At 38.4% G+C, this 14162-nt stretch overlaps 2 protein-coding genes across 3 annotated transcripts in view; both read right to left on the reverse strand.

Moving 5' to 3' along the window:
• Positions 1 to 550: 550 nt before the first annotated feature.
• LOC146684643 (uncharacterized) lies at positions 551 to 7072 on the reverse strand. Of its 2 annotated transcripts, none has more exons than XM_085444198.1 (5): positions 6590 to 7072; positions 4674 to 5158; positions 4213 to 4276; positions 2244 to 3261; positions 551 to 2107 (listed from the first exon to the last, which is right to left on the reverse strand). In XM_085444198.1, coding segments are annotated over exons 1-5 (1848 nt in total). In that variant the 5' UTR covers positions 6869 to 7072; the 3' UTR covers positions 551 to 2105. The 2 variants fall into 2 exon arrangements, with proteins under 2 accessions (XP_085300324.1, XP_085300323.1); XM_085444197.1 differs by having other exon boundaries at positions 4674 to 5161.
• Positions 7073 to 8671: 1599 nt separating this feature from the next.
• The window catches only part of LOC146684644 (immunoglobulin-like and fibronectin type III domain-containing protein 1), a 29439-nt gene continuing 23948 nt past the window's right edge, over positions 8672 to 14162 (reverse strand). The window contains exons 19-26 of the mRNA XM_085444031.1: positions 10996 to 11175; positions 10735 to 10863; positions 10322 to 10630; positions 9977 to 10062; positions 9678 to 9870; positions 9287 to 9583; positions 8874 to 9200; positions 8672 to 8767 (exon numbers count right to left, since the gene is read on the reverse strand). Coding sequence (XP_085300157.1) covers positions 8763 to 8767; positions 8874 to 9200; positions 9287 to 9583; positions 9678 to 9870; positions 9977 to 10062; positions 10322 to 10630; positions 10735 to 10863; positions 10996 to 11175 — 1526 coding nt within the window. The 3' untranslated portion in view covers positions 8672 to 8762. The remainder of the gene's footprint in view (positions 8768 to 8873; positions 9201 to 9286; positions 9584 to 9677; positions 9871 to 9976; positions 10063 to 10321; positions 10631 to 10734; positions 10864 to 10995; positions 11176 to 14162) is intronic.

The raw sequence follows: 14162 nt of genomic DNA on the forward strand, positions 1-14162 counted from the left end.
TACATAATTTCTCTATACAGCGGAGTAAAACTATTTTAAGTGCACAGGAGAGTAAAATTTTTTAGTGTTAATAACTAAAGTTTCAGTGCTCATTATAATGTCGTCCAGTACTGTACAACAGGCTCAAGTTTTTAATAAAACTAAGAACTAATGCACTAATATGGCATAGAAGAATGCACTTAAGTTTTAGGGACATAGATAATATTTGATAGCAGCATAACTTATTGTAATAAGGTTCATAGGTTTCTGGACAATGAGGCATTTATTAGAATTTTTCCTCGGTAAACCTGCACAATGGGTTTTATATCAAACAATCAAAATGTTATTGCAGGGCAAACTTTTAGTTTTAATTCAAGTAATTTAACTAAAGTACTGCATTAACTCTTTTAGAATTACAGCCTTTTTCATATATAATATTCCATTTTTAGAGGCTCCTGTGTTGTGGTGTACAGAGACAAAATTATAAAAAAAAATGTGTAACTGTTTAAGATAAGAAACAGACTGAGGTGTTCCTGGCGACCATGGCGACACAACAGCAATTAATCAAGTATACAGAAGTGAAAGAACCAGAGTTTATTTTACAAACATAATTGTTATACTGATAATAAACACAACCTTTAAAAAAAAGTGTGCTCTAGGTTTGTTTTATTTCGTTTTTTTGTAAAAATGCACAGTAAAAATCACTTCTTGGAAACATATTTCACATTTGTAAAATATGAATACACATATTTGTAATTTCCTGAAAAAAAATTAAGAAAAAAAGACATTTGAGATACTAAAATATTTTGCTCTAAGGTTACACTCACTTTAGCAACAATATTTTTGATTATTGGAAAACTCACATTATTTGAAATCATGTTTCTTGCTTTGTTTCTGTTGCTAAACATGTTAATACCGCCATTTGTTCCTCCCTCAATTCATCTTTGCTGTCAGTGTGCTGCAGAAAAACACTTAAATCTGAAAACTACATCAACATTATTATAAAGCTAAGCTTTCGTCAAAAGATATTTTTAGATGATGTATAAAATGAGTCGCCTCTTGGCTTTGTGGACAACTTGTTCTCTAGTTGGTGTGACTGATGCTTTGAATGACATGTGAATACTTCTGCTGTCCTAAAAATGTAACTTAAGCACAGTGCAGGCTCCAACCCCTCATATGCAGAACACTTTGTCCCTGAGGTGCATCATTAAGCTTTTTTTCTAAAGTTGCATAGTCTTTCTATGATTGTTTGTTAAAGACACACAACATTTATTAACATATGATTAATTAAAAAGCAGCAGAGTAATGACAGAGTAATAACCTTTTGACCTCCCTGTATCTCACAATACCACCAGTGTGTTCTGTCTGGCTGGAATTGTAATCAGTTAAAAAGTGCAAATAAAATGATAATAACCAAATCTATAGAGCAAGCACAGCTCTAGTTATTAAACACTCAAAAACAAACATGTCTTTAAAGAGTAAAAAAAAGTTTAATAAACTTTGCCATACCTTTAAAAAAACACTCTTATTAATTCAGTTATTGCATATTATTGATTTTCTACCATTTTTCTTGTAGTTTTTTTCCCCTGTGTAAACAACATCAGGGACACAATGAATTACAGAACTGTAATTGTTGTTTCTCGTGATACATTTCAGGCAGTGACAAAAAGCAGCACACTTTGTCACCAAGACAGGTATTACTTATGGCTTCAAGGTCACAGCTTATGCACTGGCTTCTTGTTATTTCATTAACAGCTTGGTAGAAAATAGTGTAAATTGTTATGACAAGTGGAATTTATTTTCTTTAAAAAACATAATCATTTGATGGGTTAAGGCTTGTTAGACTGTTATTGGCAGGTAAACCCTGAATGACTCATTTCCTTACAAAAACGAGCCATGTTAGATTTTGAGGTACAGGTTTCAGCTCTGCATGTTGACGGAATTTTCGATTAGGTGTGCCTTTCAGAAAGCAAATGAGTAATGCACCTCGACAACAGCGATCAATAACTCTTTCTAACAGTATTTTTTATATTGCAGACAGTGGTGGAAGTCGGAGAAAGCTCCTGTTTTTCTTGATGGATAGGTCCATAGCATAAAAGAATGAAATTTCTTCCTGGTGGTATGCACTCTGTAAAAACATTAAAAAGAAGATATTAGAATGGATATATCAGTAAACACATTTTAGTAAGGCAGAATAGTCAATTAATAACTTGGATTGATAATCAAGTCATTATTTATGAAAAAAAAAGAAAGTGAAATCTTACATTTGTCTTCTGGCAAAGCATCAAATTCTAAAAACTCCTCTTCTTCATCAGCCTCCTGTGGGTCCTCTGCACCATGGTTCTCCTCTTCATCTGCTGCTTCCTGCTGTTCGTCCTCTACTTCTGACACTTCTTCCTCTACATCTGGTTGTTCTGCCTCAAGCACTGCCTTCCAAAGCTGCTCCTCTTCTCCAGATGGTACGTGTTCTTCTGACTTCTCCCTTTCATCGTCTTCCGACTCCTCTTTCTCCAACACCGTCTCATCCTCATCTCTTGCTTTGAGGCTCTCATCTTGGACTGTTGAGTCGTCCTCACCTTTCTCTCTTTCAGGTGCCTCCTCTTCATCGCCTTTCCGGTTCTCGTCTTCAGGCATCTGCTCTTGAGCATTGGGTCCCTCCTCTTCTGTCAGTGTTGTGTGTCCCTTCTCTTCTTCTGATACAGTAACAGACTTCTCTTGTTTTGCATCATCTTCCTCTACTGCCTCTGCCTGCTGTGTAGGAACAGTTTCCTCTGTCGCAGACTCCACCTTTTCAACAGGAGCTGTATCTTGTGTATTTAGTTCTTCTGGCTCATCAGACTCTGCCTCTTCTTCCTCTTGGGTGAATGTAACTTTTTCATCAGCTGTAGGAAGAGTCTCTTCTTCTTCTGATTCAGCTGGTGCAGCTACCTCTTCCTCTCCAGCTGCTATGGGTGTCTCTTCTTCAGTGTCTATGTCTTCTACTTTTTCAGTTCCTAAGGCTTCTTCTTCTTCTTCCTCCTCCTCCTCCTCCTCCTCCTCCTCTTCTTCTTCCTCCTCGTCAGTTTCTACATTTTCTACTTCTTGTTCACTGCCCAAGGCTTCTTCTTCAGTTTCTACAGTTTCTACTCTTTTTTCAGCTTCTACAGGTGTTTCTTCTTCTTTTTCTTCACTTCCTGCAGCTTCCTCTTCCTCTTTGGTTTCCGCCTCTTCTTCAGTTGTAGGAATTGTTTCTCCCTCTGTCTTTTCCAGAGGCTTGGTCTCAGGTTTCGTTTCTGCCACAGACTAAGATAAGCAAAGTCATATCAAATAACTGGAGCAAAATATTTACTATTCAGCTATGTAGGCATCTACGTAGGTATCTCAGTGAATGTGACGTGATTAACTGACATACAAAACAGGAAACTGCACCACACGAGTGTAAATGCTGATGTAAATCCATTGGGGAATCCATGCCAGGCAATTAGCTTCTTCAAATTAATGTGATGAAAATGTTATTATGGTTCCTAATGGGCACACTGTGAACGGAAATAGTAAAGAGGCCATGTGTGGTGACAGCATGTGTGTTAAGCCATGTCAAGCATGTTCTGCCATTGAAATGTAATCTAATTAAATGCGATAGCTTAAAAATGTTCTTTCAGTACATATTTAATAACTAATAAATCTAACATATAGTCCTAGATATCTGATTGTATTCCAAGTTGTTATTTATTTTCCTTTTAAAGATAAATCTGGTCTAGCCTGGTTAATCTGATTCTAATGACTGATTTATTTAGAGAGCTATTAGGCCATATTTTTCTTACCTAATCATGAGTTCTCAGGTTCTTGTGGCAGGTTTAAAAAAGTTTAAGGTTTAAGAATCATGTAAATATCACATGTCACATGCAGCTGTACTATATGAATAAACATCAACAAACTTAAAGTAAAAATATTATTAGACGGACTGAATAAAGCAAAACAAAATGATGATTTAATAGATTTGACTGTCAGGACTAAAAGGGTTGTGCTTAACACACAAATATCAAAATTAGATAAAATATTACATCAGCAGGGGCACTCACATTTGATCTGTTTATTTGCCATTTAACATTAATTTGACCTGACTGCTAAGATCATGATTTGCTACCTTTTTTCCATTTTATTTTTTTCCATTTTGCATTTAATTAATAAGATCACCCAATGGGCTTCTTTGTTATTACGGGCTGCTAAGTTCTGATCCTCCAGACTGTGACGTACCACATTAAGTTCCTGTACTCTGGCCTGATGAAGCCACTGCGACTGCTCATGTTCAAACAACTCTCTGAAAGACAGAAGACAGAATAAATTTCTCTTATGATCTTGTGGTCATTATTTTGTACCTTCATGAAGCTTTACTCACAAAACATACCGATAGTTTTATTACAACACTTCTATTTCAAAGCTCAAATGACAATAATAGCATGTGAGCCACGTTCTCTTGATGGTTATGTAAGCTTCAAAGACTTTTCAGCTTTAAAACTTATGAATACAAAAGAAATATTTACATAGATCATGGCAAACTCACAGTGTGATAAAGAGGCCTACCAACTCTGGTCTAGAGTAACACAGAGTTGCAGACAGTGGCAGCCAACAGGGCTTTGGCAAAGACAACATAAAATCATGGGTGAGAGGAGGCAAGTTATTTCCTCCACTGCTCTTTTTCCCACTCCACCACCTACCTGACAGTAGTCATTTCGACCACGCTAGCCTTCAACTGAGTCTGGTAGGCGTCTAGCTGGTCCTTCAGTCTGAGCATCACAGCAGCCTGTCTATCCAGGGCGGCACTCACTGTGGCAATCTCTCCAACTTTCTCCTCCAGCTTAGATTCTGCTTCTTCCAGGCCGCCTGTCAAGATGTCGACCTTCTGGGCTAGCTCACCAGTCAGTGTGGCTAAAACCTCCACCTTCATTTTAACATCTTCAAACTCCTCACTCTTTCCTTTCAACATGGTCTGCAGCTGGCTCAGTTGCTCCAGAGACACTGTGGCTTGTTGCATCTCTGCCAGGCGGGTTTTCATCTCTGTGTGGAGTGACAGCACCTGAGCGGGGAGGTCTGATGTCTTGAGCTGTTCGGCTGTAGCTAAGGCCATACCCACCTGCTTCTGGGCCAGTGAATAGGACTCCTCAAGGGCATTAAGTCGGGCCTCCACGTTGTCCGAAATATGCTGCTGCAACAAGACACAGGAATGACACAGAGTCAAGCTAAGGGACTATTATCCTCACTTATTTTTATGATTGATAGACTCTTAACTGTCACTGGACAACAATTATGCTTATTGGGAAAAGATTTTGTTACTATTAAAGGGACGGAAACACCAAGGACAGTTTTTTGTTAATTTTCTTTTACCTTTATTTGCATTGCATTGTTTGCTTAGATTCTGTATAATATAGTATAATATAATATAACAAATGCTTGGGGGAAGGAAATATGTAGCCACACCAAAATCTCATCATTAACAGGCGTGATCATGAACAAGCCATTTAGGAAATCTCACTTAACAGAGATGAACCTCAGATCTTTGATTTATTTGCAGTTATGCTAAAACTGTCTTTTTTGCATTCTTTATAACCTTTTCTGGATTCTTCATTAAGCTTTCTCCTTACAACATCCTGAAGCATTTCACATTTGTGAGCGACAGAACAATTTACCACTCATACAGAAAATATTTGCCGAACAAGACTGAGCTAGCTGAAATGTTCTCGTGCAAAGTTTCTGCAACCCTGTCTTTTCTGAATAGAAGAAATACTTAAGGGAAGGATATACAGATATACTTAATACTTCTTGGAATACCATGAATTGAATTTGAAACACATGGAAGAAGACTAAAATACTGAACATGGCAGTCATGAACTACTATTTACTGTGATATAACAGGTTAATTTCATTCATGGTAATGTGTTTAACTATAAATATAATTATCTCTTACATAAAGTGTGTCCTTTCAGATTTATAGACAGACACACACAACATCGCTCTCTCTGCTTTTCTACAGTCTTTCAGATTGCCTGCAAAGAGCCTCTGAGCTGGTGTTCAGTATCAAAATCACAGACTAAATTTAGCCTTGGCTCATTACTGCCTTGTTTATTATTATTTTGGCAGCATCTTCAGCACAGCTTTGGGGGCATATTCTTGACTGGTATTACAATACAGAATTTTCCACAGAACCTAGAGACTAAAAGAGATCTATTTTACATTTGAGTCATTGGTACAGGCATTTGTAGGTCAAGAATAATCCTCATTACAAACGTCAGCAGCTGTGTGGATGTTAGAAATAGCAGCGTTTTGTACTCACTCCAGTGAGGCTGTTGGCATGTGGAAATCTGATAGAGGCCTGCAGCTAACTTTCCTTACTTGCAACTGACAACGTGTGCTGGAGCATTTTATTTTATTTTTTCTGTGTGTGTGTGTGTGTGTGTGTGTGTGTGTGTGTGTGTGTGTGTGTGTGTGTGTGTGTGTACAGAGTTGTTGTTTTTTATTCTAATCTCGTGAAAATATGGTTCACAAGATTGGTTGTTCATTATAAATATTGGCTATCAATAAGTGCATCTGGTGCTTTTGGTGGCTTGCAGTTTTAGGTGACTGGATATATTCTTACCTTGTTGCCAGACTGTCGCATTTCTTCGTGGGAGGATTGTAGTTTCACTATCTTCATCTGTATGCCCATGAGATTGTCTGTTAAGTAGGTTAAAGTTTGGTACTGCTGGAAACAGAACCACACTCCGGTGGCACCTCCAATCACAAAAATCAGAAATAAAACCAATAGAAGTGTGTAGTTATTCCCTCCAGGGCGAACTTCTGTCTCCATAACTTCATTTTTGAATATGTTATCTTCATGTTTGTGGTTGTTTTTCGCTTTCCGGTGCTTGGCTGTCATTGCGCTAAAAAGGACACAACGTCCGAATCAGGTAGTGAGGTGATATTCAAGGACCCGGTGGGTAAGCACGCTTGGGCCGTGGTGTGAGCAGTGATTTACTTCGGATGGATCCTTTAAGTTGCGTGGTGCACCGATCGGCCCGGGTTAATCACTCCACAATAAAGCTGCAGCGGGTCGTTGGCGAAGCAGTAGTGAGGGAGGTGTGAGAGGGAGGCGTGAACAGTAGGTAGCGTGGTTGTCCATTTAGGAAGATCAAGGAGGAGCGGAGGGCCGGGCTGCCATCAGGAGTGGCTGAGCCCTGAGTCACGGTGGTTGACTGTCATCTAATGGAAACACTGCACGTCCGCTGATGGAGTGCCGTGCGCTATTTTTTTTTTACTTCAGAAGCCATAAGTGTAAATGGCAGGTCTGCACGTTTCCACTGTGGACCAGACTCACTCTAGTATTTAACAAAAGGGTGCCATAAGAAAATATTCATTAAGTACAATTAATTTTCTTTTATATTGAAAGTGTAATATAAAATGTTACTTTGGAAAGGCCATGTTCAGTGTCACTCTCTGACTCTGTAAAATTCCCCTTTGCAGTAAAGGTCACCTTCAGTTTCTAAAATGTCAACATTTTCTTGGTCTTTGCTGCTTTGTTTCAGTCTTCCTCGTTAGTTTAAAGGTTCAGCTCCATTTTTGAATGTTATGTTTCCTTTTCAGCTGATACTTCATTTCTACATTTATTTTTGTCCTTCGTGTTGTCTTTTGTCTTCCCGTCTCTCACATTTTCCCCAATAACTATTCTTGTTGTTTTTCTTAGCAGAGCTACTAAACACCCATCCAAACATATGCCTTCAATAATGGTTGACAATTAAAAACTATAGGGAACAGTAAAAACGATTGACATACACTGTTCTCACTTATAACGTATTTTGCAAACACTAACATTACCGCTAACAGGTGGATTTTCCGTTTCGGTGCAGTTAGCCCAACAACAAGGAACCACTTACTTTATCCCTATTTTTTTTGTTAACATAAAACGCATTGTTGCAGCCAGGGACAGTTTACAAAATGATCTTCTTAGAATGATTTTTGGTTTTAGTCTCATTGATTTATTATTATTGGTTATTGGTTCTGTTTCTGGTTTATTAAGCTAATAATAATGATGACGATAACAACAACAACAGTATTAATCTATTAGCCAGCACCAACCAATCCGTTGACATTCTGTACTGACACAAGATGGCGCTAAACATCTTCTAAAAACTTAACTGTAAACACTTCTTTCTTAAAGCCATCTTCACCAACAGTATTAAAGCTATGACAGTTTTTGAGAGCATGGCTCCATGGTATAATTTAGCCTTTATACGTATAAATACATATACATGTTTCCTGTCCACTTAAACGTTTCCATCATATTTTTTTTATTTATTAATTCATTTTACAAAATATGACATAAAGAAATTTTGCCTCACAGTTACCTATCAGGGGATTATATGTGTAGTAAATAATACAATACACATTTCTTTGCGAGGCTTTTTGACAAACGTTCTGATTGTACCACTGCTGTAGTATTTAAAGTGTATGCCTGCAATAAATTATAGCCATCTTTACAAATAACTCTCAAGTATTTGTTCAGATGATTCATCAACTGATCTAATATGTGATGGGTATTCTGCTGGTTACTGGATTAAGGGCTCAACCAAGACTCTTTAAATCATGACCAAAAACAAACAGGAAACCTTGTCGAACCATAAACAAATGTAATTATTTTTTAATTGTATTTATTTATTTATTTTATTTTAGTACCAATTCAATAAACAAGAGCACAATCTTGCCAATCATCCTGTGCTACACAGTTGATCTTTCAAATAAATGTTGCTCACACCGTACTGGCATCTTCCATGTCTTCACTCTGTGTGAGAGAAAGAGATACAGATTTATTGACCTTTACTATCACCCCCCCACCCCCCCAACAACTAACCCTCACCGTAAATACAGCCAGTATATTTTCTTCTCACCTCTGACATTAAGGATGGTGGAGCATTCGGCTCGTCCCAAGCTGTTCTCTGCAATGACGCTGTACTCTCCCATGTCTTTGGGACCCACACGGAGGATTAACATGGTGCAAACTCCACAGGTGTTGGAGATGTAATAGTTGGTATTAGTGTTTAGACTGATGTGATTTCGATACCATGTTATGCGAGGTTTGGGGTTTCCTTTCACTGCACAGCTCATATAGCATTCATAACCTTTGGGTGCAGTGTGCAGCTTCAGTGGAACAATGAAGGATGGGGCACACCGCAAATCACAGTCCTTCATGGTTGGTACACTTACTAGAAACTTTTCTATGAAAGAGCAGACACAGTATTATCATTTTTTTCTTAAAAAGTGAGTATTTGGACTTTATGATTGTTTGAGATGACAAACACACCTTTCTTCTTCTCCACCTCCCAGGTTGGTGACTCAGAGGGTGCAGATATGCCCATGTCATTTTTGGCATAGACCCGGAAATGATATTCCCTTCCATGCATGATATTGCAGACTGTGAACTTGTTATTGAAGAGCCTGTCAGCCACTGTGACCCACGAACGCTTGGTAGAGTCCAGTTTGGACACGGTGTAGTGGAGACGGTCATCACGCTTCTCATCAGGAGAAGGTTCCCAGATTACTGTCACAGTACCAGGCACATTTTCTTCCAGTTCTACTGGTCCAGGTGGTTTTGGATCATCTGCGAACAGTTTTACTTTCATCAGATCCATCAGCTTTTGTTACGAAAAGATGTTGCAAAAGAAAACGAGTATACAATTATAGTTTTATTTTACCTGTGACCCTGACTTCTGCACTTAATGTTTCCTGCCCTACGAGATTTTTCACCAAAATGGAGTAGATGCCGGAATCAGAGCGCTCAGAAGAAGGAATCAGCAACTGGGAGGAGCCATCAGAGTTACTGATTGTGATCCGCTTTGTAACTGGCACATTATCCTTTAGCCAGATAATTGCTGGCCGAGGAGAAGCCTGTTTAAAAAAAGGAATATCTTCAACGTTTTCTTTTATTGCCTCACCCGTTTCGTTTTGCGAAACCATGGTTTGCCTGATTTTAAAACTGAAATATCATTCTCACCTCAAAATTGACTGTGATCCTGACAGAGTTTCCTGCCCGCACAACAAAGAAACTCTTCATCTTGTTGTTTGTGAATCTTGGCCTCACTGTAGTGGTGACAAAATAAATAAATAAATAAAAAACAAAAAAAAAAGGTTTGTACCATATTGTAATTTATCATGGTTCGTAATTGGAATGAACAAAACTATATAAGAAAAGATAAATCATCACAGAAATGTTGTATTCTACCAAGAACGAGTGAATTTTCTGGGGGGGTAAAAAGTTTTATTTAAAACAAAAAAAAAAAATCATTCTTAGCAGCAACAAACCAACAGAATCTGAAATATCTAAGACTTGTTGACATACCTGGTGAAGGCATTGCCAGTACATAGTTGGGCAGCTCCTCGGGCTCACTCTCTCCTCCATCATTAATGGCAATCACTCTTACCCAGTACATGTCCATGGATTTCAGGCCTTTCACACTGAAGGAAGTCATGATGATGGGGGTACTAATACAGCGGGACCATTCGATGCAATCTGCTTGCCGAATCTCAACAAAATACCCTCTTGCTTCATCCTGTATGCCTGGTTTGTCTTCTGGTTTTGTCCAAGTTAGGACCAAGTGGTTGTAGGAGGTTTCTGTCACCTTAAGGCCTGTAACTTTACCAGGAGGCTCTGGTGTAGTTCAAACATCAGATATTTAAGTTTTGACTAAGCGATACTTGTTAATACATTTTTTTTTAGTCTTTTGTTTCATGTAGAATAGTTGCAACACTTACTCTTAGGATCTCGTGCAAAAACAAACTCTGAAGGGCTGCTAAATTCACCTGCTCCTGAGAGATTTATGGCAGTAACTCTGAATTCATATTCCATACCCGCAACAACATCCTTCACTGCATATTTCTTTTCTACAAAAGAGTTTACATGGAGAAAGACAGAAAGAGAGGAAGGGAGAAAAACAACAGCAAAAAAGAGTCCTGTTATGCTCTAATGTCATCAGGTCCATCAGATTAAACTGAGGTAAGTTAAAAAATACGCACCTTTTATGAGCTCATCATTGGCATTGACAACAGACCAGAGATTACTTCCCTTCTTTCGTTTCTCCAAAATATAGCCCAAGATACGTGAACCTCCCGTGTTACTTGGAGGAGCCCATGAAAGATTTATACAGTCATCAAAAGCGCTGGCCACTTTTGGAGGTGCTGGAGGGCCAGGGAAGGCTGAAAAATGCAGAAACGAAATAGATTGTGCTGGTAATGGTTACAATCAGAAAAAAAAGAAGCTTTTTTGTTACTTGAGACCAAAATGAAGAAGCAACCTTGAATCAGAGCACTGTAATTTATGTAGATAAAACAATAACTGTACATATAAACATTAATGTTTTAGCTATGTATGTTCATTTATCAACGTGTACTATGCTGAAATGATTAACATCTAAACTGATAATTGATAAGTTAATTTCATTTACAACACCAGGCTTCACACCTCCTCCAAGGCTAAAAAGGTCTCTTATTTTCATAATGCAGTATATGTATATCATCCTATCTAGGTTTCTCTCTCGGTGGTAAACTGTCCCAAAAATTCCTGGCTGTGGACTGTAATCCAGATGGATCCCAAAGTTAAGTTGTGCCAAGCCCCATCACTGGTAAAAATTTCATGGAAACCTCATAACTTTTTCAGTAATACCACTAACAAACAGACACACAAACAGGTAATCTGAGCCAACTACATATCCTCCTAGACAGAAGTAATGGTTAATAATGAAAAGAGTAGTTGTTTACTGCGCATCACTTGATTCATCAAGAAAGGAGAATATGGCCAGTAAAGCACAGTAGGGGGCAGTAACGCCGCTTTCCTACCGGTTGATGCATTTTGAACCATATTTTGGACATGCCACAGAGAGGCAGAGCAGATCTAAATAATGACGTTTGCTGCTTAGATTAGCTGCATCAGTTTCAGGGTCCTGTTAGCTCGTTGTTACACTGTAGGCGAAGAGTCATTAGTGTTATCAGTTGTAACACCTGCGTTTTCCAGGCTGCTCTGAGGGAAAACAAGCCTCCATTCCCAGAACACCGGTGTTGTGCCAAAGTAGTTACCTCCGTCAAAAATTGTTTCCCCATTCACGGGAGCGCGCAAAGTAGGAGGAGCCACTTGCCCAGCTCCGTTCTGTACGCTACTTGTCACTGATCTGCAGTCGACGCGATAAAGAGTAAAAGCTGGAAAACAGCAGACTCGATGAATTTAATATTAGTTTCGTGATATTGTAATGTGCCGTGTGGAAGACAGTTTACCTTATAATGTACACTGAAATAACCTGCTGGGAATACTTTGTCTAGAAAACGACTTTGATACTATAATACTGTAAAACCAGATGCGATCATGGAAACACGTCGCTCTCCAGTGAATTTACACTCGGTTTACACTTTGTAGCGAAGCTATCACGAATGAGTTTATTTGCAAAATCAATCTCAGTATAACCAATAAGTACAGTAAATTTGGAGAAGATGTCTTATTCACAGCAAAAGTTATGGAGGGATACAGATTTTATCAGGCTGTGTGGCATCGGCTGCCAAAATGTGTGCCCCCCCCCATCTGTAATCCATATTGCCTTTGCCATCACAAAGGGTATATTTGCCAAATAAGTCACAGTATAACCAATAAGTACAGTAACTTTGGAGAAGATGTCTCATTCACAGCAAAAGTTATGGAGGGATACAGATTTTATCAGGCTGTATGGCATCGGCTGCCAAAATGTGTGCCCCCCCCATCTGTAATCCATATTGTCTTTGCCATCACAGAGGGTATATTTGCCAAATAGGTCACAGTATAACCAATAAGTACAGTAACTTTGGAGAAGATGTCTCATTCACAGCAAAAGTTATGGAGGGATACAGATTTTATCAGGCTGTGTGGCATCGGCTGCCAAAATGTGTGCCCCCCCCCATCTGTAATCCATATTGCCTTTGCCATCACAAAGGGTATATTTGCCAAATAAGTCACAGTATAACCAATAAGTACAGTAACTTTGGAGAAGATGTCTCATTCACAGCAAAAGTTATGGAGGGATACAGATTTTATCAGGCTGTATGGCATCGGCTGCCAAAATGTGTGCCCCCCCCATCTGTAATCCATATTGCCTTTGCCATCACAAAGGGTATATTTGCCAAATAAGTCACAGTATAACCAATAAGTACAGTAACTTTGGAGACCATGTCTCATTCACAGCAAAAGTTATGGAGGGATACAGATTTTATCAGGCTGTTTGGCATCGGCTGCCAAAATGTGTGCCCCCCCCCCCAATCTATGATGATGCACATTGGCAGAGTTTTTCTTTGTAAATAAATAAAATTTAAAACAACATTTAAATATATATATTTATCGTCTTTGTAAGTAACAGGGCTTTTCAAAAGTTGGCAAGTTAGTTTTGGCCAACCTTTCGTAGGCCTACTCGACTCCGACATTGTCAAATTTTTCCAAAATCTCCGGTCACGTGGGTTTTCCTAATCAATTATGCAAATTAGCTCACATTGTGCGCACGAACCGAAAACCAGAGTGCCTCTGAGCTAACTAAAAGATTACTTTACAATTTGTTTTCGAAAATAACAAACACCACAAGAGGATGGAACCAGACGAGTACAAGATTTTGGTTGCATATAAACTGAAAGGCGAGTATCCAGCGCTTTTCACGAAGAAAGAGAAATTTCTTCTCCGAAGAAAAGCTGCTATTTACGACATTGAAGGTAATAACTGCAACTTTGTAGCGTTTATAAATGTCATCAATACATATATATTAATACATATACAATGGCATAATGTGTAGTCTTAATTTGCACTAACCGATTTAATTAGCTTGACCTTTCTTTGACCTAGTTAACCCCGGTTAATAGGCACATGTGCGTTTATTAAAGTAAAAGTTTTAAGGTTTGCTATTAAGTAGACAGCGTTAACTAAGAACTGTTTTTGTCCTTTTATAGCTTAACTACAATATATTACGTCGTAATTACTTTTGGAGTGGTATGTGCCACACCCATTTACGCAGGTGTACCCACTGTTATGTCTTTATGTCTTTAAATTACATATGTGGAAAATTACTGACAGCAGGAAATTTGGAATTAAACTACTTCGAATTGATATTTGTATTAAAAATAAATCCATGATATCTGAAGGCCATTAGTCATAATTACTTTACACACCCATCACTTTTTTT

Source organism: Copadichromis virginalis, linkage group LG20 (genome assembly GCF_057382275.1).
Source record: "Copadichromis virginalis isolate Kocher_CV1m ecotype Utaka linkage group LG20, C_Virginalis_male_GT1.1, whole genome shotgun sequence".
In the NCBI taxonomy this organism is placed as follows: Eukaryota; Metazoa; Chordata; class Actinopteri; order Cichliformes; family Cichlidae; genus Copadichromis; species Copadichromis virginalis.

What these genes read in the sequence shown, in the direction of transcription:
- LOC146684643 (XM_085444197.1), bottom strand. Translation starts at nt 6,868, where the DNA reads ATGACAGCCAAGCACCGGAAAGCGAAAAACAACCACAAACATGAAGAT. An exon ending in TGCGACAGTCTGGCAACAAG is followed by an intron (nt 5,162 to 6,589) that starts GTAAGAATATAT and finishes GTCTTGTTGCAG; the next exon opens with CAGCATATTTCGGACAACGT. An exon ending in GTCGAAATGACTACTGTCAG is followed by an intron (nt 4,277 to 4,673) that starts GTAGGTGGTGGA and finishes TCTGTCTTTCAG; the next exon opens with AGAGTTGTTTGAACATGAGC.